At 43.9% G+C, this 22,419-nt stretch overlaps 2 protein-coding genes across 3 annotated transcripts in view; both read left to right on the top strand.

Moving 5' to 3' along the window:
- Positions 1 to 1,352: 1,352 nt before the first annotated feature.
- Positions 1,353 to 9,775, top strand: LOC115139242 (Golgi resident protein GCP60-like). Of its 2 annotated transcripts, none has more exons than XM_029676408.2 (8): positions 1,353 to 1,687; positions 3,398 to 3,539; positions 3,892 to 4,032; positions 4,170 to 4,328; positions 4,483 to 4,657; positions 4,904 to 5,123; positions 5,912 to 6,196; positions 6,504 to 9,775. In XM_029676408.2, the coding sequence occupies exons 1-8, from the start codon at positions 1,408 to 1,410 to the stop codon at positions 6,716 to 6,718; spliced, it is 1,617 nt and encodes a 538-aa protein (XP_029532268.1). In that variant the 5' UTR covers positions 1,353 to 1,407; the 3' UTR covers positions 6,719 to 9,775. The 2 variants fall into 2 exon arrangements, with proteins under 2 accessions (XP_029532268.1, XP_029532267.1); XM_029676407.2 differs by having other exon boundaries at positions 5,909 to 6,196.
- A 3,985-nt stretch (positions 9,776 to 13,760) lies between these two features.
- Positions 13,761 to 22,419, top strand: part of nhsl1b (NHS-like 1b) — a 184,992-nt gene continuing 176,333 nt past the window's right edge. Inside the window, 1 exon segment of the mRNA XM_029676409.2 lies at positions 13,761 to 14,827. Within this exon segment, the coding sequence (XP_029532269.2) occupies positions 14,491 to 14,827 (337 nt within the window). The 5' untranslated portion in view covers positions 13,761 to 14,490.

Genomic DNA, 22,419 nt, shown 5'->3' with positions numbered 1-22,419 from the left:
CTAAAGTCTTCATGAGGGACATATCTCAGATGTTTCAAAACATCTCAGATCATGTTTATTTTGCTTGCAAATCTTTGAATAATTCAAATTTCAGATACCCAAAAATTAACCTACACAAGACATGACAAAATTGGTGTTCTGCATCATGCAAGAGTCAGACACCCCAAGGCTAGAATACTTTGTCTTCTTTTGATGCAGATGTAGACCACACAGCCGTATGTAGGCTAACTATTCACAACAGACCTAACTGTCATACATTAATTAGGTTGTGAAAGTGTTTCGTAATGAAAAAAAAGGAGGACCATGAAGGGAGATATAACATTGTGTTCTTTCTTGTTGACTGTATGTCTAGCATAGTCAAAGACTGACACTGCCCCTACTGCTGATAAGATCTGTTAAATTAGATTAAAGGCTGGAGAAAGTTGATTAACTATTTTTTCTTTCAAACATCAAACAGCAGAGAGCGGCTGGCTGGTCAGAGCATCATGCTCAAGGCAGTGATCAGCTGAGCTGTGATAGGAGGCAGCCTTTGTTGATAGACCCATTAACACCCTGTCATCAGACAGACTGGGAAATGGACCACAGAGATTTACAAGGAAATGTCAAGCATCTTGATGTTCTGTTGTCTATTCTATTTAGGCCTGTAACCTGTGGGTGATGACATAGGATGATAGGATTCGTAGCCACTGCAATTCTTGATCTAAAACAGTACAACCAAAAGAGGACAATTGATGTAATTTTATCCAAAAGTTCTTGAATGGGGTTCATTTGGATGCCTATTGCTTTTGGGGTAGGTGGGCGGGGGATTCGTAGGACTGGAAGTGTGTGTTGTGTCGTTTACGCTTTCCAGTTTGAATGGAGATGGACATTTGGGAGGTCTGGTTGCGGGAAATCGAATCCATAGCACCAAGGTCCCCAGGTAGAAATCTTCTAAAAGCCCTTACAAAAAAGATTGCAGTTTTATATATATATATATATATATATATATATATATATATAACTGCAAACACACACTTCCAGTCCTACGAATCCCCGTCCAAATATTGGACGCAATATTTGCAGTATACTGCAGTTACACTGCACTCTTTCTGCAATATTTTTTTCGTAAGGGAGAATCTCTTTCCACCATTTACCACAGCCACAAAGTAAAAAATGGCTATATAGTAAACATTCCTGAAAACAAAAATGAGCTTTTTGGTCTTACTTTAAGGTAAGGCATAAGGTTAGCTGTGTGGTTAATTTTAGGGTTATGTTTAAAATCACATTTTAAGAAGAGAACTTGAATAAATGGGCGGGGTTTATAACTTTGTGTCTGTGGTAACTAGTGACGACCCAGAATCTCCCGGAACTTCCGCCAAATTAAATCGGAAGTAAGTACGTGGCCGCTTCAGGCAGCTCATATTCTGCATGATGGCGACAGAGGTTCAGAGCGGCGACCTCAACAATGGCAGTTCTAGCCGGCTCGAAGTCTCAATCGATGGCCTCACCCTTAGCCCGGATCCCGAGGGCGAGCAGGAGCAAGTCTTTGAACCGGACCCCGTGCCCGCGGAGCAGGAGACCGAGGACCAGAGCACCGCCGAAGCCACCGACGATGGGCAGGAAGGCGAGTCTGCCAAAACCACGATAGAGAGGAAATGGGGCTTTGGTTTGCTGGAGCTATACGGACTAGCATTGAAATTCTTCAAAGGTATTTTGTATTTATTCGTATTTGATGCTAACAATGTAATGGAATTGAAATTGTGATTTGGCATTCCATGATGTGGCTAGCTAGCTGTTTCATCCCAGTTTATTTGTGTGTGTGCTGTACATTAGCTAACTAGCTAATGTTAGCACGCTAGCCACTTGCTTAACTATGATGCATAGCTAGCTGTCAAATGCCACAGCAACTTGAAGATTTTTCAACAGAATCTCCGAATAATGTATCTGCATGATTGCTGGATGTTCTTTCAGGTTGTCTCTCGTTGACAGAATAGTTATTCAGACATCGAAAGAATAACGGCGTAGCTATATCTAGTTTAGATGAGGCGACATTTAACTTGACATGTCATGTGTCGATGTGATCATGTGGTTCCTCCACGTAGCTACTAACTGCCAGTTTAACGTTACTCTAGTGAATGAAAACCCAGTAACTAGCTAGTTTGACTGGTATGTGGCACACACCCTGTTATTAATACATCTATTCTCGCTACGGGCAGGGAGTCAGATTTGCATACAGCTCATAGTCACAGATTTGTAGACGTCAAAATACTACATAATGCTAGTGATTCATACTAAATAAACGTTGCGATCAGCATACACACATGTTGACACCTGTCATTTCTGAGATCTTGAATTATTGATTACTGAACTAAAGCAGACAAGACAAGTCATTCAGGCATCAGCTAAAGTAGACAGCTTGCAAGCAGTTTACTTACTTGTACTGCTTAATTGTAGGATGACTGCCTTCCAAGCTTCAGAATTCACATGCATTAACTGCACTTGGCTCCATCAAAATAAAGTGCTTAGGTTTCCTTTAATGGGCCATTGAATGCAGACTACACATGCATTTCACAGCCAATGGATTAGCTTGGAAATGAGTCTGTGCAAATGCTATCACCATCACTTCAGATGTACACTTTCAATAGAGTAACACTAACTTGACATTTTTAAAGCACACATGAATGCATTCTGCCCTGAATCACTGCTCCTCTGACAGGGCTGAATAGCTAAAAGAAGTGTGGCTGAAACAAGGTGACAAAGTACACACCTACTCAATCATCTCAGATCTACGCTTGTGGAGTGAACAATGGCAGAGTGGATGGGATACATTTCTGGAGTGAAATGCAGCCTAGATATGTAGAGGGAAGAGAGAGAATAAGGAAACATTGAAGGAGTAGTTTATTTCTCACACATGGGTGTGTTCGCTAAGTAAACATTTTTGCATCCACCACTTCAAACATCCAATCCATTTTTACGGCTGGATTATTGTGCGAGCCCTCCAGGTGACTGGGCATTGTGCAAACTGGTTCTAAAATGGGACTCCTCCTATTCTTCAGTGAAGTTGTGCATTGCATGCATTGTTGATTTCTCCATGCATTTGCAATATAAGGGGCTGAGAAGGGAGAAAAACATGCTTTATGACCAAGCCCAGACATGGCTAAGTAGCTTCTTCGCTGACTGTACACAATAAAAGGGACATTTATGTCAGTCATCATTCGCCAGCAACACACCAAGCAACAATCTATTCTGGAACCAGGAAAACAGAACATTAATTTTTAATGACCCATTTTATAGAGTGCCATTTCCAATATAGGCTTAAGTGTCTAGCAATGAATAATTGGTTAAATGATCAACAGATGACGTATTTGCCTTGCTAGTGTATTGCAGTATGGAATCAAGACTCTTAGTTTGTTCTCAGATAAGGATGGGAAGGCCTTTCACCCCACCTATGAGGAGAAGCTTCGTCTGGTGGCCCTCCACAAGCAGGTGTTACTGGGGCCATACAACCTCGACGCCTCTCCAGAGGTGGGCTTCTTTGACGTCCTGGGCAATGACCGCAGGTAACCCCCAACCCCCCCCCTCCCCATTGTGTGTATATGACCTTTGAACTCCAGCAGCAGCTCCAGCCCTAGTGCTGCTGCTGTGTTCCAGTAAACAGGAAATATGAGGGAACAGATTGTGGAACAGAGCTTTTCCTCCCAACAGTTTATCAAGGTTTTTCACAGCTCAACACACACTTATCTACTGCCTTTACCTTAAATGTGCACCAATTGATGGCCCATGCTGACGTTCAGTGGTTGAACTCTTTACCCCTTACTGCAGACCACGTAAGCAAACCTTGGACTGAACTTTTGTTCTTGTTATTTGTCCTAAGTCATTGTCCTATTGCCGCCACCTCTCTTCCTTCTGTAGGAAAGAGTGGGCTGCTCTGGGTAACATGGAGAAGGAGGAGGCCATGGTGGAGTTTGTCAAGCTGTTGAACAAATGCTGTAATTTATTCGCTCCTTACGTCACCTCCCACCAAATAGAGAAGAAGGAGCAGGAAAGGAAACGGTAAGATGCCCAGGAGGACAAACAGACAGACATTTCTGCCCATGAGAGCAACATGATGGGAACTTTACCCTAGTTTAGGATTTAGGGAATTCTCAAGTTTGTCTTGTTTTTGTCTCTTTCCTTCCATCTCACCTCAGGAGGGAGGAGGAGGAACGACAGCGCCGGGAGGATGAAGAGCGGGAACGACAGAGACAGGAGGAGGAGAGCCGGAGGCTTGAGGAGGAGGAGAGGCTGAAGAGGGAGGAGGAGGAAAGGAGACAGTTGGATGAGGAGAGGCTACGGGTTGAGCAGCATAAGTGAGTACTGTGTGTGACAAGTCTCATGATCTAGATCTCTAGCTTCAGCTTTACCTCTATCTACTGTGTGTAGGAAGCTTTTTATGTTATCCCAGTATTTGTAGAATGGTGCTGCATTGATGGTCTCCTCCATCCTCCCCCTCCCTGTCTGCAGACAGCAGATCATGGCAGCATTGAATGCCCAGACAGCGGTGCAGTTTCAGCAATATGCTGCCCAACAGTATCCAGAGAGCCCTGAGCAGCAGCTGGGTCTCATACGCCAGCTGCAGGAACAACACTACCAACAGTACATGCAGCAGCTCTACCAAGTCCAGCTGGCTCAGCAACAGGTACACACCCCCCACAATGTCCTATGCACTCCACACCTCAACACATCTTTTTCAGATATAAGGTAATAAGCAGTACTAAGCCATTTTAAGTGTTCATTAAGTTGTTGCTCCTTTACGTCTCTCATTAGAGATGTCAACCAGGGCGTACCTTTTTATTTTCATGAGGAGAATACAATGTGGCGATTATACAGAAATCTATTAATCATGTTGTCTTCCAAGTCATTGACCGTCATCCTTCCCCTCCAGGCAGCCTTACAGAAGCAGCAGGAGGATGCGGTGGTGCAGGCTACCCTGGAGGTCACAACTGAGCCTTTAGCTGCAGTTCCCCCGGCTAGAGAGGAGGTCCCCATGCTCAACGGCCAGTCAGACTCCCACTCTGAGAGCATGGACAAAGAGCCAGAACCCCTCGAGCCTGCCGACGAGGCCACTGAGAATGGACCCATGGGTACACGCACGCATCGACCAGGTACCAACACACGTGCACACACACCGGCCAGGTATCATCAGCGATCACCCGTGTCGAGTATGATTGTCCTCAATGCGTTTTTCTATTTGTGGTTCTTCAGATGGCTGTAAAGGCTGATGCGGGAGCCACATATTTTGGTGCAGTGTGGATAGGGGTGAGGGACCTTCCTGTGTTGTCCTTGCATAGCACTCACACCCCACAGACCAACCGGTATAGCTGCATTCCAACCGGTATAGCTGCATTCAACCTGTAAATGTGTGATACCTTACACTCTGTCCTTGGGCGTCAGAAAGGGATGCATAGGTGTAAGGGATAGGTGAATGACTCCACCCTAACCCTCCGATTGGCTAAGAGGAGTTCCTGCCCATTGTGCTCTCATTGATACAGTTCTTTCAGGTCTCTGATGAGGGAGTTCTCAAGGACAGAGGAGGCCAATTTCTGGTTTGGAATCAAGCCATGGAATTCATTAATCTGTAACAGCAGAGTATCTCTTTCTATTCTGTTCATGCGGGATAGAACAAGGAGACAGTATGCCAGTGTTGTCCGAAAGCCATTACTGCATCGAGTTTCTTAAGATGCCACTCTAATTGAGAAAGGAAGTTTTATTTGAGACTACTCAAGAGTAGGATTTTAAAACTAAATATGTTTTTATCCTCACTGAATCAGATTAGTCTTTTTCTGAAAATTTCTACCTGAGAAATGTATGTACGTGGTGCCCAATCTGCCTGTTATAGTTACACACCCCTCTGATACCTTCCTCCCCCCACTTTCCCTTCTCCGTCCAGCAGACTCTTCCCCGGTCATCGCGGCTCCCTCCATGTGGACGCGGCCCCAGATCAAGGACTTCAAGGAGAAGATCCGACAGGACGTGGACAGTGTGATCACGGTGGGGCGTGGCGAGGTGGTGACTGTGCGCGTGCCCACCCACGAGGAGGGCTCCTACCTTTTCTGGGAGTTCGCCACGGACCACTACGACATCGGCTTCGGGGTCCTCTTCGAGTGGACTGATGCCACCAACGCCTCGGTCAGCGTGCACGTCAGCGAGTCAAGTGACGAAGACGATGATGAGGAAGGTGAGGTGGAGCACTGTTAGATAGGCTGCTTGTGTTCTAATAGGATGTTACGTGTTGTTTAGTGAGACCCAGGATGCATTTCTACTGAGATGACTGTCCTAGCTTAATATAACCATTTAGTTAGTCCTCACCTTCTTAATGGGGTTATTCCTGCTTGTTTGTTACGGCTGATGTTCTTTTTGCATGTTTCCTCCTTACTGTTGATGTGTACGGTCCTTTCACACATCTTGAATGCTACCTCAGACATGATGAATATTCAGTAGCTACAGACAGCTCTCCTGACGGTCTGTGTTCCCTCCATCTTCAGGGGAGCCTCCCAGGGAGGGGGTGAAGCTTAAGAAGGGGGCAGGGAAGCCCCAGGTGGATGAGATAGTGCCGGTGTACCGGCGGGACTGTCACGAGGAGGTCTACGCTGGCAGTCACCAATACCCCGGCCGTGGAGTCTACCTGCTCAAGTTCGACAACTCCTACTCTCTCTGGAGGTCCAAGAGCGTCTACTACAGAGTCTACTACACCAGATAAGCCTGGAGATGGACTGGGGGAGGGTGGCTTGTGTCTGTATGTTAAGTGAGGGGGAGGGGGGGTGAGAGGATCTGTTCTGGACAAGACCACCAGAGGGTGACAGAAATGTCAGACTCAGTTTGGAGATGGGAACTTCTATCTGTTTGTTGTGTGTGTGCATACACCTCGTCGGAGTTTGGGGGGGGGGGGTTAACGCTGTAGTCTATTTGCCGACCTGTCTTTTCTCTCTGAGACCACCTCTAGGACTCTGTTGTATTAATGTCTGTCTTCCCTGCACAAAGGTCATCTAACCCACAGTCTATGTTCTGTCATGTCATGTCATTGTTATGGCTGTGCTTCTATCTGACTGAGACGCACGCTTCTTAACCGGAGTTTACATTTTTCAAGCCCACCATGGGTCAACACAGAGCTGAAGTTCATACAGGGTTTTGTCCAATGAGAGAAGTCCTGGACAGAGTCCAAACAGAGTGACACACTACAGCACCATGCCTTTGTACTATAGCAGGAGTCCCTTATAGACCAACACTGAGTAACACACTCAACTGAACACAGTCAATCGATCCTGTAGTGGCAATACTGCTGCGGAAAGAGCTACACCCAGATCCACATGAACGCCTAGCCCCTACCACCTACACCCTACTGGGATCTGAGAGGGTTGGATTATAGGCATAAGCAATACGGCTTATCTGTGCAAACTTTACACATCTCCACAAGTGCATAGGGAGAAGGGGCTAGGGGTAGATTGGGTTCTATTCTACTGAACGAGGGATCATTGAGAAGTGGGGAAGGGTTATTGGTGGTGGAAGAGGGGATATGACATGTACATTGGAAAGTATGGTTGAGGCCTTGTAAATTTGGGCATCTCGAAATGGAATGCTGAAAAAAGGTGATTGTCTAAAAAGGATTTAATAAATATTTATTTGCCCTTTCTTGTAGAGTAGGATCATTTTTGTGTCTGTATAATATTTGGGTGTATTTCATCTCCAGTGGCCTCCCTGCTTCAGGAGACATGTCTCTTTAGTCGTTAGATCAGGGTTCCCAAATCGGTGGCCTGCAGGTGATTTAAAGAAATATATATATATATATATATATATATATATTTTGGTCCCCTAAGTTTTTCTGGTGTAGGACAGACTAAAATCAACAGGAAATCAGCTCAAAGTGATTTTTAATTTAGGAAATCTGTTCCCAAGTATTCCCACAAAGAAATAAAAAGGGATACGATCACATATGCCAATGTAATCAAGGTTTAAAATGATTCTGTTTTTGTCAAATGCTTTAACTGTTTTGGATTCTTGCAGTCAATTTGCAGGGTACAAATGATAATTGTTCGGCCTCCCGACTATCCTCTCAAGGAGAACTGGTCACATGGCTGAATGTAATGGCCCCTGTTTAGATGCTTGCTTTTCTTTATGGCCGCTGGTCTCAGGACATGACAGGTTTCCATCCTTATCATTTTCACCTATCGGTCTATCCCTATAAGAGGGCAAGCCAGTAAAGAGTATTGGGACATACCACATGTCTGTTCAGAGGGAGACTGGACACTTTCCTCTATTGGCAATTGTGTGTTGAGTTTGTCACTAATTTGATTTGACTCATACATACGCGCTGACAGCTGACAATCCAAGAAGATTTTTGCCTTTTGTTTTGGTCATTTCACTGTTACATCTCGATAGCATTTTATCTTTCAGAAGTCCACAGCCAAGCACAATATTGGCTGTATTTATGTCATTTGATGGATTGATTCAGGTTTGTCATCTCAAATATGGCTTTGAACTATCGCTAATAAACTGGTCATTCATGTCTGTTTGAGAGTAATGCTCTCTGGTCATTCATGCCTCTGGTTGAGAGTAATGCTCTCTGGTCATTCATGTCTCTGGTTGAGAGTAATGCTCTCTGGTCATTCATGTCTCTGGTTGAGAGTAATGCTCTCTGGTCATTCATGTCTCTGGTTGAGAGTAATGCTCTCTGGTCATTCATGTCTCTGGTTGAGAGTAATGCTCTCTGGTCATTCATGTCTCTGGTTGAGAGTAATGCTCTCTGGTCATTCATGTCTCTGGTTGAGAGTAATGCTCTCTGGTCATTCATGTCTCTGGTTGAGAGTAATGCTCTCTGGTCACGTCTAGCTCTCTGGTCGTTCATGTCTCTGGTTGAGAGTAATGCTCTGAGAGTAATCAGTTATTGAGCTCAGCTGTTTTAACGCTTATGATTTCTGAGTTTATTTTGCTGGCATTATTTGGTATTGTTCAGACTGTTCACCTACCTTACATCTGCATGTTTTGTGTTTCACTTGAAGTCAGATGGCCACCAGGGTTTGTTGATGAGTTCTTCTTTTGAAAGACTTTTCGATGAATCCTGTTTGGTTTCTGATGGATGACCAAGTCTCCTTTCAAATGAGTTGTACAGTGTCAACACGGGTCAGACTCTGTCTTATCGGTAGGCCTGATTCTAATCCCGACTCCCTCTCCTAGTTGGATGTTCCTCCTTGTTCATTTGTTTAAAGTACTTTTGCTCACCAACTAGTAGCCTAATGATACAGATTGTTCAAGCCTTGTATGTAAATAATTATAAATGGATTTTAAGTGTGGGTTCGAGAGATGGGGGGGGGGACAATGGGTTGAGAAGTGATGCACTGTAGTATGGTGAATGAGATTATGTATATTGTTTCCCCAAAAAGTCTAACTCAAGTGTAAACTGAAAGACAATGAAATGTGGAAAAATGCTCATCCATGTTTGTATTGCTTTGACTGTATGAGTTTGAAGAATCTGGGCATATATTTAACCTCGATTACATTTATGCTCCTCTCTATTACCTGAATTTCTTCTCACGTGTTTTATTTTTTACAATGTAAATGTTAAATTGAGGTAAATTTTGTTCTACTTTTTGTTACAGTCCAGGTGTTAAGATGATGTAGTAGACCTTCATCAGTCTCATTACAGATGTTTCTTTTGCAATCTTTTAGAAATTATCATTTTATAAACGTTGTGTACACTCTGTCCCAAAACATGTGTGCCAGTTTTCATGCAAAATGTGTCATTTATAAAAATGAAATCTGAGTTGAGAATGTGCTTATCCTCCCTCCCAAAGTCTTGCATTGCAACAAGGCAAAAGTAGTCTTGTGCAAATGGGGAATTCAGGATGATACTCCTATTCATAATAAAAGAACAGGCAGGCCTAGCTAAATATAACATGCTATCAGTGAGAAGAGTGGAGTTATCTTTGCATTCAAAATTAATTAGAATTATTTCCTAATTAATTTCCATGATCGTTGCAGGATAAATTCCTCACCTTTTCTGACTGAGATGGTTTTCATAGGCTACTTTAGAAAATAGTCTACAAGTTTGGAAAAATGGTATCCGATCTCTCATTTAAGTGACCCACTTCACAGTAAATAGATGAGCTATTTCAAACAGGCTTTTAAAAAGTTTTTTTGCTCTATGTGCAGTTTAATGGTAGAACAGACAGTTCAGCTTTTCCATTGACATTTGTAGGCTACATCTGAGTAACGTAATGTGACATTTCTTAATTTATATTCATAAATACATAGTCGTGGCCAACAATATTGACACCCTTGCACTTTTTTTCAAATAAATGCCCCATTTCTTCCAGAACTGTTGAAATTGAAAGCCTGCTTGAAATTAAACATGTATGTCTTAGATTTGCAGTTAAACAAAACAAATAGGAATAACTGACTAAATGTTAGCTTATTCCACAAATAAATCCTAAAACGGCCCAGACAATATTATTGGCACCTTCTAGAAGTAGTTAGAAATAATTAGATTTCAAACAGGTGATTCTTCTTTACTTTGGAATTGAACTCATGAGTGAGTTGGTGCCTGCAATATAAACATCACTCATTTGAACAGAGAAAAGGACTCCTTCTCCTGTTTTGTGTCACTGTGTACTTCATTGAGCATGGAGGAAGAAAGAAAACTAGAGGATTATCAGAGGTCAGACACAAGATTGTAGCCAAGCATGGACAATCTCAAGGCAACAAGTCCATCACCAGAGACCTTGATGTTCCTGTTTCCACCGTACGTAATGTTATCAAGAAGTTTAAGGCCCAAGCCGCTGTAGCCAGCCGCACCGGACGTGGCCGCAAGAGAGAACTTGATGGAAGATTGTACCGTTGGAATGGTGGAGAAAGTACCGCGATCAACTACCACACAGATTCAAGCTGCCCTTCAGACAGAAGGTACGATCGTTTCATCTCACAAAATCCGTTGCCAACTCAATGAAAGGGAGACCCAGGAGGACTATATGGTAGGAGACCCAGGAGGACCCCACTGCAGAGAGAGAGACATAAGAAAGCCTGACTGCAATTTGCCAAAACACACTTGAACTAGCCAAAATCCTTCGGGGAGAATTTCCTGTGGACAGATGAGACCAAAATAGAGCTTTTGGTAAAGCACACCATCTATCTCTATGTTTAAAGGCTTCATTTGGTTTTCTGTAAAGAAAAGAACACCTTCCCTACAGTCAAACATGGAGGCAGTTCAGTGATGTTTTGGAGTTGCTTTGCTTCCTCTGTCACTGGGTGCCTTGAAAGTGTGAATGGCATCATGAAATCAGGGGAATACTAAGGTGGTTGGCGCCCCCCCCTTGGGTTGTGCCGTGGAGGAGATCTTTGTGGGCTATACTCGGCCTTGTCTCAGGATGGTAAGTTGGTGGTTGAAGATACCCCTCTAGTGGTGTGGGGGCTGTGCTTTGGCAAAGTGGGTGGGGTTATATCCTGCCTGTTTGGCCCTGTCTGGGGGTATCATCAGATGGGGACACACTCTCCTGACCCCTCCTGTCTCAGCCTCCAGTATTTATGCTGCAGTAGTTTATGTGTTGGGGGGCTAGGGCCAGTCTGTTATATCTGGAGTATTTCTCCTGTCTTATCCGGTGTCCTGTGTGAATTTAAGTATGCTCTCTCTAATTCTCTCTTTCGTTCTCTCTGAGGACCTGAGCCCTAGGACCATGCCTCAGGAATACCTGACATGATGACTCCTTGCTGTCACCAGTCCACCTGGCTGTGTTGCTGCTCCAGTTTCAACTGTTCTGCCTGCAGCTATGGAACCCTGACCTGTTCACCGGACGTGCTACCTGTCCCAGACCTGCTGTTTTCAACTCTAGAGACCGCAGGAGTGGTAGGGATACTCTCAATGATTGGCTATGAAAAGCCAACTGACATTTACTCCTGAGGTGCTGACTTGTTGAACCCTCGACAACTACTGTGATTATTATTATTTGATCCTGCTGGTCATTTATGAACATTTGAACATCTTGGCCATGTTGTTATAACCTCCACTCGGCACAGCCAGAAGAGGACTGTCTACCCCTCATAGCCTGGTTCCTCCCTAGGTTTCTTCCTAGGTTTAGGCCTTTCTAGGGAGTTTCTCCTAGCCACCGTGCTTCTACACCTGCATTGCTTGCTGTTTGGGGTTTTAGGCTGGGTTTCGGTACAGCACTTTGATATATCAGCTGATGTAAGAAGGGCTATATAAATACATTTGATTTTGAAATTAGATTTTAGGAGCACAATGTTGGAAAGCTTGTTCTCCATCGATGGTCATGGGTCTTTCAGCAGGTCAATGACCCCAAACACACTTCCAAAAGCACCCAGGAAGGGTTCAAGATAAAATGCTGGACTGTTCTGAAGTAGCCAGCAGTGAGTCCAGATCCAAATCCCATTGAAAACTTGTGGAGAGATCTGAGAACAGCAGTTGGGAGAAGGCACCCTTCAAAAATAGGAGAACTGGAGCAGTTTGCACAAGAGGAGTGGGCCAAAATGCCAGTAAAGAGGTGCAGAAAGCCCACCAATGGCTATAGGAAGCACTGGATTGCAGTTATTTTGACCAAAGACTGCTACCAAATATTAAGTCTAGGGTGCCAATAATTTTGTCAATGCCATTTCTGTTTATTTTCTGATTTAAATTTATATATTTAGTAGACAATGTTTCAGATTGTGCAGCATATTTAGGTTCGGGAAAAAGTGAATGCAAAACATTGCATTCAATCGATCTGGTCACAGGTCCAACGACAATCTGCAATTGATTTTGTCTTTCAGATACAGCAAATGTCACTGCAAAAGAACATTCTCCCAAACACCTCCACAGATATTTGATCAAGTTCACCATCACCGTCTTGGCCTAATTCCAATACTTCCAAAGTATACAGCAAATAAGGGCGTTATTGTCACCATAAAAGTTGAATGATCGTCGTTTATCAGGCATAGTTATAATGCTCGTTCACTCGCGCAGTTTTACGACAGCTCTGATTTAGAATGGTAAACATGGGTATTTTGTGGTTGCGCAGTTTTTTTTTACAGAAATGGCGCACGCAGATATGTTGTATTAAATTTACGCATTGGTTATAAACGAGGCCACCGGAGTTGTGTTATTGTCACCCAGTACATTGGTATTTTATGGCGCTCATTGGGTTTGGCCTTGGAGCATGTTTCTGGTCTGGTGACAGATGCGTCATCCACATTCTGTATTCCAGCTAAACCTCCTTTACTGTAGGGAGGATACAGGAGGGGAAGTGACTAACATTAGAGCCATTCAGGCATTCTTTCCATATTCAACTAGGAAATTGCTACATAGATAGAAATGTCACCAGGAAAGAGAAGTGCAGAGTAAGCCTGTGAAATCCTGTCTTGTTGGGTTGGCAACTTTTGCACAATTAGTCATGTTGATGTTGAATACATAGCATTGAACATTGTTTGTTGGTTGATTTAGAATTAAAGTCGACATTTGGCAATATACCATGAACTAGTATGGCAACTTGATCTACCATAGTGCCAGTCAAAAATAAGATGGTTCACTATGCTGTTATGTTTGCTTGAAACCACAAGGGGGCGGATGAGGTGGACACAACTCAAGTTTAAATAGTGATAGGAATGATTGCCAACTGCCAACTGGACATTGCGCTCCTCAGTATAGGCTGCGTTTACTCCGGAAGCCCAATTATGATATTTTTTTTCACTAATTGGTCTTTTGATCAATCAGATCTGCACTGAAAAAAATCTGATCTGAAGAAATCTGATATGATTGGTTTAAAGACCAATTAGTGGGAAAAAAAATATCAGAATTGGGCTGCCTGTCTAAAGTCAGTCCAGATATTTAACTTCTTCTGTGGACTCAGACAAATCTGGATGACTCTTATCAACAATAGCCTTGGAATTATTGTTGGATGTGAGTTTGCGGTCCAACCTTCTAGGGAAACCAGATTGTGCAATGGTAGGAATATTGCCTACAATAGCCCTGGACATACAGTATGTGAGTGAAACAATGTTCCGAGAATGTTTACAGTTTTAATAGTGTCCAATGTCTATCTTCACATTCATCTTTGAAACGGGCAAAAACCTATGCACATTTCCGTGGAAAATAAATACTGTTGTACTTCACATTGTACAGGGAATCCAGTCCGGATTTTCCGTCCTGCCTTGGCAGCAGGGGAGGCAGGTAAACGTTTCTTCCACATCTTCCAGATACAGAAATCAGACTCCAGTTGCCACAGGTGGTTGTACTTTTCCGTGTTTTACTCGTACTTTCCCCCTACTTTGCTCCGCGAGTTGTTTTTCTATGCTGGTTCTCGTTGGATTTGAATAGACTTTGGGAGCAACGTCTCCGTACAGCGGAATTTCGCATCTTTGAAAAATATGGCGGGATGTCAGGATCATGAAGCTTCACAAACAATAGCGGCATTGCATCTGTTTCTTGAGGTTTAATGTAGAGACCTTGTGACCGAAGTTTTATTGTTTTGTCTTCCCTGGAATTCGTAAAAAATGCCGTTCCACCAAAGAATAGTGGAGCCGCGGCATTTGTCTCGGTTGCCCAGGAGGGATGGCAAAACTTTGGGTGAAGAAGATGGGTCTTTCATAGTGGTGGATGGACGAAAACTTCGGAAGCCTGTTTTATTTACAGCCTTGGATGAGGTTTGCTCTCATACAATGATAAACATACTTCACCAACTTTCTGACCTATCACGAAATGCAAGCGACATATTTCTGGGGATCGAGATGGAGGCTGGAATGGTATTTCAAAGATCCTGCAGGATTCAAGTGCGCCTGGAAACTTTACACAATGCTGTCATCAAGTTCGATCACAAGAAAATCAAAATCCGTAAGTGTGATTGTGATGTTTTTTTTGGTTGTCGTGCATTTGACACTACTTTGATTTGACGTATTTTTGTTGAAGCATTTTTTTTGTCTCCCCAGTCAGTCCTAAGGATGTTTATAAATCGTTGGTCAGTCTTTGTATATAGTAGTTAGGTTAATTGTTCAAAAGTAATACGTGTATCTTTATGCTGTGTGTACAGCATAATAAGTTTTGTAACAAAATGCAGCCATTAATAAAACGAGGCATTTTAATTAATCATGAGAAAGTGTTACTTTAAACCCAACGCAGTAAGCTACTTGAAGATAGCTAACGGGTTTGTTCATATTTGAATTAATTCATAACAGATTGTCACATAGTATTGGTAAAAACAAGAGGAGCCACTGTCGAGTAAACACATGGCGTGTGTTTGAGTTAGGTTTGAAGTTATGCTAATTCGGTTATTCTACGGACGTGAGTCCTGTCATATGTGATCGATTTCCAGCAACGCACTGACCATCTGCGCGAGTTGGGGCGCCTGTGGCGTGGGGGGCTTCAAAGCATGCTTCATAACGACATTTGGACCTCGGGGCGGGAGCGGCAACGACTAACCTTCACACAAGCCGAATCCTTCTGTCTCTAGTCCTCAAAGATGAACGTGAAATCAATTCCCTTTTTGATAGCCTAATTGTTGACTCTCCACAACCCACACACTATCTTATTTTGAGGGTAGGGATGTATGTTGAAGCTGACAATTGTATATTCGATTATTTATTTTTTAAATAGCATATTTTACTGAGTGAGTGCATGCATACATGTTCGTACCTTTTCGTGCTGATGCTTGTCTTTCACTTTGGCATGTTTTGCTGCCTTGTGCCAGCCAGGCAGCTACGTCACGATTGCAAAGATACTTGCCCTCCTGCTGCACCGATATGGAGGAAATCCACTGAGTAAACAAACTGCTATAACGCTAACTTTTTAATCACAGCAAACTACCTTATTGTTTGCCTACTAGTAGTGTGTGAATGTTTTAGAATCTGCCAGGGAACTGTATCCCTGTTTTGTATTTATATTATTTTACCAAAAGGCAAATATTTGGATTAATTTACATTTCTTCAGCAGCTTGTTGGGGAAACAGAGTTGACCACTTCAGGAAACATTCCTTGTCAGGTTGATGAATTTCCTCCTGGCTTTTACACACCACACAACTCTTTTTGTTTGAATCTACATCCCATGCCAAAATCCTGGGTGAATCCTAATTAAATTTCCTCCCAGCAGTGTAAAACTTAGTCAAGAGGAAGTACAGTTTAACAATCTTTTCTTTGTCTGACTTCATCTACTAAAACACCAGACATCATGACCACGTTCCTTTTGAGGAGGACTTATTCACCAACAGCTGTAGAATGACTGTAGCCTAGTTCTTCCCCTCAAAATTCTCTGCTGTGTCCTGCGCCCCAGTGTAACACACATACACCACACGCGAGTTAGACAGTATATAGAGTATGTATGATGAGTAACAGACAGTAGGTTACATGCTGACCTTGATGGAATCAGTCATCATAATGATACTGAAAGGCAAATGCTCCAGCTGGTATAGGTCTGCTACTTGACATATAGCATATTCACTCCCTAATACCAAAGACCAGATTCAACTTGTTATTTAACAGAAAGCCCGCTTAATTAAACCTCTATCGGATACCCCACCTTATTAACTCTTTACACAGCCTGTGATGCCACATACTCTACTCACTGGTTGAGGCAATACACCCGAGAGACAGTTTTAATAAACCTCAGATACCACATGATACTAAATACCACCTCGTAGCCCAAACTGTTATTACCCAACCTCATTCTCTCAGGGTGGAGGCTTATAGTTATAACCCAACCTCATTCTCCCAGGGTGGAGGCTTATAGTTATAACCCAACCTCATTCTCCCAGGGTGGAGGCTTATAGTTATAACCCAACCTCATTCTCCCAGGGTGGAGGCTTATAGTTATAACCCAACCTCATTCTCTCAGGGTGGAGGCTTATAGTTATAACCCAACCTCATTCTCTCAGGGTGGAGGCTTATAGTTATAACCCAACCTCATTCTCCCAGGGTGGAGGCTTATAGTTATAACCCAACCTCATTCTCCCAGGGTGGAGGCTTATAGTTATAACCCAACCTCATTCTCCCAGGGTGGAGGCTTATAGTTATAACCCAACCTCACTCTCTCAGGGTGGAGGCTTATAGTTATAACCCAACCTCATTCTCCCAGGGTGGAGGCTTATAGTTATAACCCAACCTCATTCTCCCAGGGTGGAGGCTTATAGTTATAACACAACCTCATTCTCCCAGGGTGGAGGTTTATAGTCCCCAACAGATTTTCCCATAGAACCTGGGATTCCAACTGGGTCTGGCAACACCTCCAGTTGCTGGCCAGCCTCTCCATTTCCATCCTTCAGTCTAGTGTTTCCCAACTCCGGTCCTGCAGCGAATCAGCTGAGCTTGTCCAGAGCTACATCAACAACGTGTGCTGTTGGGGGTACTGGAGGTCTGGAGTTAGGAAACACTAGTCAAAGCTACCTGCCGCTCCTAATGGGAAAACACCTGGCCCTACATCAGTCTATCTGTGGTGGTGTTTAAGCCCAACTAAGAGGTTAGTGAAGCCAGGAAGTTCCAGACAAGCTGTGAGAGAGAAGACTGGAATGTGGTTACACAGGGGAGCTTTAGTGTCCAAGAGAAGCACTGGCATGTTTTAAATGCCTGCCTTAGGTTATATAACCCCCCCCCCACACACACACACACACATACACATATATATACACACACTTTGATCATATATTAAAATAGGCTCGTTATGACAGTTCTTATTATTGAAATATTATACTGAGCATAGTCTGTGCTTTCACTAAGCAAGTCTAGGGTCATTTAGTGCTGAGGTAGGCATTTATGCTACGAGAATGATTTTGTAAAGACACAAAGCCACTGTTGCTATGCTAAAGCTAGCCCATACCCTGCTCTGGGTGCCGGTCTGCGTACAGAATCTCTGCATGGGGAATGAATCATGTTACTCGTCAGGCGCAATAGAATGGCAACAAGAAGGGCCCCTAGCTGCTTGGTGCTTGACATTTAGGGAAGGGCATGTGTGTTTGTATGTGCGTGCGGACACATGTTCCTGAGTTTGTCTGAGGGTCAGAGTTCATTGTAGTGGCATGGTCAGTGGTCAGCCTTTCTCTCTTTCTGGAGGGAAACACCCGAGTGAATCAAGAGTTAGGTTAAAGCAAAGTCAAGTAGTTTATCCCTGTTAGCACTTCAGCCCTCAAAAACAGGTCACTGCCACGCCTGAACTTCAACCAACACAATAACAACGTCTGTCGCTTCTGATGGCTCAGTAGGCATGGAACAGGATGCTGTCAATACCAGAGTTGTTGGATTAATTCCCACATGGGCTATACTCAATGATATGTTGTCTATAGGCCCAAGTTGGGTAAAGAAAAAAGAATCTGCTTAATGAACATGGAATTATTTTGGAGCTATGCTGAAATTGGCACCATGTAATTAGATGGAATTAAATAGTGCCTATCTTTCCCATTCATTCTCCTCATGCATCTAGCTAGATCAACGACACCACAGATGGCGTGGGAAATGGACTCCTCTTAACCGTAGACTACTTTTTATGGAGACTTCTGAGTGTGATTTAAGGGAGAACTATTTCTTTCAAGGCGCTACATGTAGAATGTCTCACCCATGTGGGAGCTATAGGGAAATTTGAACAACACTTAGGTTGAATATAAACAATATTTGTGAATATTAATAATATTTGTTGTTATTGTTATTTCGCATCGATTTAGATGGTGCAATTATTCCCAACGCTATTCAGTGCATTTTTTCTCACATAAACTGAAATTGAGCGAGGCGTGTAGAATTTTAGCAACCAGGAAATGACAGAGCGATGTCTACATTGGCCGCTTGCGCCAGTCTGCCATTGTTCGGTGTGCTTGATTAGGACATGACCAGGCCTTTTAGTGAAGCCCATGTTATAGAGGGAGGGTGCAGTTTTCCCATCTTGATAACAGAAGCTGGCCTTTGTTGTCAAATCAAAAGTCTTCATTTTCAGATTGTGATTGTGCATTGGTACAATGCAAAAATGCTACATCTAGCTCCTTTAAGTCTACCACATAATAAGCCAATTTCTGTCATTTGTTAGAAACGGATGTAGAGGGTTTGTCTTTGAGTAGGGAGTTGTGTGGGCTATTTTAATATGGAAAGTGTGTCAAACCTTATTGAAGGTTAATTGGAGTGTAGGCAGTGTTAGGGCCTTCCTTTTCAGAAAGCTTAGGACACACACACACTACAAGACTGCCTAGACACACACACACACATTCAGATGCCCTGCTGATCGCCACTATCTCTCTCTCACACACACACACACACACACACACACACACACACCAAAGCGGTCACATTCCTCCCCTTATCCCTCTCTGATATTTATAGATGTATATGTCTTTGCCTGTTCGCCCCTCTCATCTCTCACACGCTGTCATGTGGAGTGCGTGTCTCTGCCTGTGTGCTTCTCAAGGACTTTTGTGTCTGATTCTTGTCATGGAATCACTCTTGCTGAAGGACATGACAGCAGGTCTGGGTTCTGTCTAAGTTTAGACAGCTACTGTACTGCGTCTCTACTGTGTGCACACTGTGGCCTATAGTACACACAAACCTGCCTAATGGTAATGATAACTTTAAGTGTTTTTGATCGATTGAGATGAAAGTGCTCTCTAAAGTAATGGATATAACATAGTAGGGAGGAACACTGATGTGGCTCTAATTTGTTGTTCATGTTGTGAACCTTGTTTTCTTAGTCTTGTACGCCCATCTGTCCAACTGGTTTCACATTCCAACGACACACGCACACACACACGGACCAGAACGAGGGTTAAGGGGCTCCTTCTCTCCTCCTGTTGACCTACAGTAGTGGGGAAACGAGGTAACGTGATGTTATCCCTCTTTCACCCCTCTGTACCCTGGCATGGCCTGGATCCCTCTGTACCCTGGCATGTTATGGATCCCCTTCTCACCCCTCTGTGCCCAGGCATGTTCTGGATCCCCCTCTCACCCCTCTGTACCCTGGCATGGCCTGGATCCCCTTCTCACCCCTCTGTACCCTGGCATGGCCTGGATCCCCTTCTCACCCCTCTGTACCCTGGCATGGCCTGGATCCCCTTCTCACCCCTCTGTGCCCAGGCATGTTCTGGATCCCCCTCTCACCCCTCTGTACCCTGGCATGGCCTGGATCCCCTTCTCACCCCTCTGTGCCCAGGCATGTTCTGGATCCCCCTCTCACCCACCCTGGGGGGTCTGAGGTAGCGTGAGATGCCCACATGGACTCTTTCTCCCATTGCCCCCCAGAGCCATGGCTCTGCTGCTCCCTCCATTCTGTCATTGGTCCCTGGTTGCATTTTAGAACCCCGTCTGGCTGCTTCCATTGGTGGGAAAGGATTTGTGTATTCTCAAAACGTCCTGACTGTCTTTTGTCCCTTTAGAGATGGCAATGACAGCATGGAGTGAAGTGAGGCCAGGAGACATGGAGTTAGAAAGAGCTGTGTGTGTGTGTGTGTGTACAATGGGTCACAATGTGGAAAAGAAACCCAACCGTCACCACTGGTAAAAGGGAGAAGTGACCCCAATGACTTTTTCTCTCACTTCCATGCTAATCTTTTGACTTTGTCATGTGACATTTCCTGTTCCTAACAGGAAAAAACTCCTAATCTGTCTCATCGGAAATTGATTTTAAGCTGACGTAGGATGGCTGAACCGTGACGCTGTACTGTATTGTAAGACTTAAAGTAAACGGAAAGCCATTTCCCCCCCCTTTCTTTTGATGTAAGTATTAAATCCTAGTGTGTGTCTGTGTTTGGAGACAGTCCAGTAGAACCAGTCTAGTGGTATAAGCCTGTGAGAGCTGTAGGATTAAGGGTTGGATCTAAACATGTATAGTTGTAGAGAGTGAGGGTGCCTTGCCTATGTCTTTCTATCCCTGTTTCTCCTGAACATTCTCTCTCCTGAACATTCTGCCTACCAAACATTCTCTCTCCTGAACATTCTGCCTACCGAACATTCTCTCCTGAACATTCTGCCTAGCGAACATTCTCTCTCCTGAACATTCTGCCTACCGAACATTCTCTCTCCTGAACATTCTGCCTAGCGAACATTCTCTCTCCTGAACATTCTGCCTACCGAACATTCTCTCTCCTGAACATTCTGCCTACCGAACATTCTCTCTCCTGAACATTCTCTCCCCTGAACATTCTCTTCCCTGAACATTCTCTTCCCTGAACATTCTCTCTACCGAACATTCTCTCTACCGAACATTCTCTCCACCGAACATTCTCTCTACCGAACATTCTCTCTACCGAACATTCTCTCTACCGAACATTCTCTCTCCTGAACATTCTCTCTCCTGTCTCTTTTCTGAATCCATGTCTGTCTTGTCATACTCTGTCAGTGGGGAGATGGTCTTTTACGGTGAGACTACGTAGTACCTACACACATTGTATGGATAATACACAAGGTTTAACTAAGTGTTCTGCCATCATCCAGTCCAGATGCGGGCACACCAACTTTGTGTCATCATCCGGCAGGGACACACACACACACACACACTCACTCATCCCTGGTTCTATCTGTGGTTGGAGTACCAGAGCCAGGCTGACAGACCTAGAAGGGATGCTGACCAGTGTGTAATCTGGGGCTTTACCCAGCCCAGGGGAGATGAGCACGATTTAATCCCCTCCAGGATGGCCTGTCCCTGGGGTAGGAGCCAGTGAGGGAGTCGGTCTACTTCCATCTAGTCCCGTGTAGCTCAGTTGGTAGAGCATGTAGCTTGCAACACCAGGGTAGTGGGTTCAATTCCCATGGGGGACCAGTATGAAAATGTATGAACTCATTACTTTAAGTCACTCTGGATAAGAGCGTCTGCTAAATGATTAACATGTAGATGTCTCCACAATCACTACAGTGTCACAGTTTTCTCTCGCGTTTATCATACTCACTGTCACACACACACCGCTCATTGAAGGGTTTGTGTTAGTTCAGCAAGGGTTCAGGCTACTTTGTTCTCTTATCACTTTTCTAGAACTCTATTGTCTTTTAGTGAAAGACACAAGTAGACAAACCTAAATGTCCAGATGTTCAAATTGATACCATTTGGGATGAAGACAGAAACAAACAAACAAATACCAGAATGTAGAAAAAACATTGTTTCAAGTGTATAGCTGGCTGTATTACACAACTGCTCTGCTGTTCCCGTAAATACATTATTTTGACTGTTGTTCGTCAACAGTGTATAATGTGTGTAACACACTCTCCTTTTCTTCAGTGGTGTCCTTTTTTTAAGTGCATCAATCGTCAATAACTCTCATTTATTCTCTACTCTATCCAGATGTGTTTTGAAGCCTCTCTTCCCCTCACCCTGTTCTGTCATATGGCTTCCAGGCCTGTCTCAGCTGTGTCTGTCCATCCCTCCCTCTGCCTGGAGCGTTGACGTCAGAACTGGTACAGCCACTCTGGCCACTACAAAGACACAACAACAGGACACTCTTTCCTCCCCTTCATCTGTTCAGGCACTGAATGTAC

This window comes from Oncorhynchus nerka, linkage group LG13, assembly GCF_034236695.1.
Source record: "Oncorhynchus nerka isolate Pitt River linkage group LG13, Oner_Uvic_2.0, whole genome shotgun sequence".
Lineage (NCBI taxonomy): Eukaryota > Metazoa > Chordata > Actinopteri > Salmoniformes > Salmonidae > Oncorhynchus > Oncorhynchus nerka.
The sequence above is the reverse complement of the archived record's forward strand: the minus strand, read 5'-3'. Positions and strand labels throughout refer to the sequence as shown.